This window comes from Lissotriton vulgaris, chromosome 12 (assembly GCF_964263255.1).
Source record: "Lissotriton vulgaris chromosome 12, aLisVul1.2, whole genome shotgun sequence".
In the NCBI taxonomy this organism is placed as follows: Eukaryota; Metazoa; Chordata; class Amphibia; order Caudata; family Salamandridae; genus Lissotriton; species Lissotriton vulgaris.
In genome coordinates, this window is record NC_141700.1 from 76,790,042 (window position 1) to 76,793,068 (window position 3,027).

General features: G+C 41.3%; 1 protein-coding gene across 1 annotated transcript; it reads right to left on the reverse strand.

The window, feature by feature from the left end:
• Positions 1 to 299: 299 nt before the first annotated feature.
• On the reverse strand, positions 300 to 2,168 carry LOC147673358 (nuclear factor interleukin-3-regulated protein-like). The gene has a single exon (XM_086946346.1). The coding sequence runs from the start codon at positions 1,442 to 1,444 to the stop codon at positions 464 to 466; it is 981 nt and encodes a 326-aa protein (XP_086802472.1). The 5' UTR covers positions 1,445 to 2,168; the 3' UTR covers positions 300 to 463.
• Between the last annotated feature and the right edge of the window lie 859 nt (positions 2,169 to 3,027).

A 3,027-nucleotide genomic window follows, 5' to 3' on the forward strand; every position in this document is an offset into this window, starting at 1 on the left:
AAACTAAGGTCTTCCTTCCTTGGCATTTGATAAACTATTGGTTAACTACTGTTTGCCCAACAAAAAAATGCCTATAGGGGCATATACCATTCTGGAATCCTTCAGAATGTCTGTAGGTTAGTCAACACAAACCAATTTTTTTTAACATAAAGGGAAGTACTTTAACTAATAACCCTTCAGCCCTGGACTCGCCTCAAAAATATTAAACCATGGCCCTGATGATCGCTACCTTTGAGATGCAATTTTAATGAACATTTGTTGGCGTATGAGGCATAGAGGTGATAAGAAACAAAGACATTCTGTTCAACTTTATTTGTGAACGTCGCCATCAATTGAAATAGGCACAAATCGTTGCATCTTCTTAAATGGATGCAAATATTGTACACATAAGTCTTCACAACAGCCAAGGCATTTTCTTCTTCCTTTGTTCCTTCAACCCCCCCACTTTCCCAAAAAACATGTTTCATCCTCTTTGTTCAATCTCTACTAGATCACTGCTGGTGCTGATTTCTCTTTTGTCTGTGTCTGCCATATTGTCAATTGTAGCCACTAAAGATCTGCTTTTGATTCTCAGCTTGTGTGGCAGGGCGGAAAAGCTCTTATTCTTTGGACAATCTTCAGGAGGGCATGGAGGTGAATCAGAGGACAAGAGCGGAGAAGTTGGCTTCTTTTGGTCTTCCATGGGCTCATTCAAAAGGCCTTTCAGGTTTTTGTACTTATCCATCTCGGCCATGATGGGCTTTGGGATGGAAACTCTGGTTTCATGCAGGTTAGGACAGCAGTAGGAATTACTTTGGAGAAAATTAAAACTCAGCGGGTGGACGGGTTCAAAAGCTGACTGATGCTCCTTCTGCTGTTGAACACCTTTGTTGTATTGGATGTTCACGCTGGTTGGCTTTCCTCGGTCCACGTTAATTTCATCGTATGTAAATGCCCGTGCCATGGACGGACTGCTAACAATAAAGGACTCGGCTAATGTGGGTCTGGGAGCAAAGCATGAGTTTGAGTAGAAGTCCATCTCAGGTGAGACTGGATCCACACTCGTTGGAGAGTGGGCCATGGTGCTCGATTTGTGTCTGCTATAGTAAAGCTCCAGAGCACTCCGGAAAGCATGGGCCTGCTGGCGGTAAGTGGCGGATGGAATCAGGCCACAGCGAAACTTCAAGGTCAAAAGCTCCACCTTGAGATAGGCGTTCTCCTCGTTGAGCGCCATCAGCCTACTCTCCAGCGCAAAGTCGTTAATTCGCCGCTTCTCCCGTGACCTCTTCGCAGCTTCGTTATTCTTGCGCCTCTTCTCCCAGTATGTGTCGTCTTTCTTTTCATCTGGCATAAATTCACGCTTACGCCGCAGACTGCTGCTCATCTTCCCCCGGACGACGTTGCCTTTCGCTAGTGGGATGTCAGTGTGGTTCTCATCTTCCAACCTCCCCACGAAACCTTCCATTGAATTCCAATTTCCCCTCCTCAAAGGGGATTTAAAAAGTTAAATTTAAGTCAGGGTCTGTAGCTCTTTCTGTTGTCCTTCGTACATGTTCAATGTGATATTACATTTACATACATCTTTAGAGGTTGCACTGGTATAGTTGTTTTTTAAGCTGAGGTTGAGGAAAATATTTCATAAAAAAGAAAAACGAAATTCCCATAGGTTTCGCAAAGCTCTTGCTAACACCCTTTGCAGTACCTCTAATAATACTTATAAACTCAGTTGTTCGTTCGTTCAAACCACTTTATTCGTTTACTGAAAACCATAAAAGTACAAGTCACTCACGATAAATGCTGCATTGTGGAAGAGGGTACAGCTCCTTTTCTGCTTATTTTTCTTCTTCTTCTTTTGACGTTTACTTTCTTTTCTACTTTTTATATTCTTTTCTTTCTATTTATATTTCTCATGTCAGTCCATAGTCCATATCATTCACTTCAAGTTTTTGGCATTTCTTTTGTGCTTTATTTCCTTGATTTAATTCATTTTGTTTTATCTTTGCTTATCCTCCGCCTTTTTTTCTTTTCTTATTCAGCTTAATTTTGGCTTTATTTAATCTTTTTTCCACAATTAATCTGTTTGTCTATTTTTGTGTGCCTTTTTTTGCATGAGCCTCTTTCTTTTGTTTAGTTAATTTTCATGGATGCTTTTTCTTCTTTATTTCTTTGTACAAATCTCTGTTTGCTGCCTGAAGATTTTATCTACGAAAGAGATATATAATACATTGTTATTTCCAGTTGTTCATCAAAGTTAGTGGTTCTAGAGTACGAGGAAATCAAACATTTTATTATTGTCACATTTCAAATTGCCTCTGCCTAAATTGTGCCACTGATTACAGATGTTGGACACCCGCAGCCATTTTTGGAAATCAGGACTTATTTTTCATCATCAGCCTCTGTCACAGAGCAAAAACAGAAAAGAATAAAGAAGGAGAAAGAGAAAAAGAAAAAGAAAAATTTTTGGAAGAGGAAAGCTATGAGGAAAAATAAGCTGTAAGAGTGAGATAAAGAGGCAGCAAGTGTGGGGTTGGAAGAAATAGGCATGAGGTGGAATCAAGACCAGGCAGCCTCGGTATTCATTAGATACAGACACAGGAAGTGTGGGGGTGGTGGATGAAAATGGCATGAGGTGGACTGAAGACTAGGCAGCCTCAGTGTTCATGAAATAAAGAGAAGGGAAGTGTTGGTGTGGGCGAAAGAGGCAAGGGGTGGAATCAAGACCAGGCAACGTGGTATTCATGAGATAAAGAGACAGAAAATGTAGGGTGGTGGAAGAAAGAGGCATAAAGGGGAATCAAGACACGGAAGCCTTGGTGTTCATGAGATAAAGAGATAGGAAATGTATGCTGGTGGAAAAAAGAGACATGAGATGGAATCAAAACTAGGCAGTCTCGGAGTTCATGAGACAAAGAGACAGGAAGTGTAGGGGTGGAAGAAAGAGGCACGAGGTGGAATCAAGACTAGGCAGCCTCTGTGTTCATGAGACAAAGAGACTGGAAGTGTAGGGGTGGAAGAAAGAGGCATGAGGTGGAATCAAGACTAGGCAGT

Coding starts and splice junctions, on each gene's coding strand:
- LOC147673358 (XM_086946346.1), bottom strand. CDS start 1,444: ATGGAAGGTTTCGTGGGGAGGTTGGAAGATGAGAACCACACTGACATC.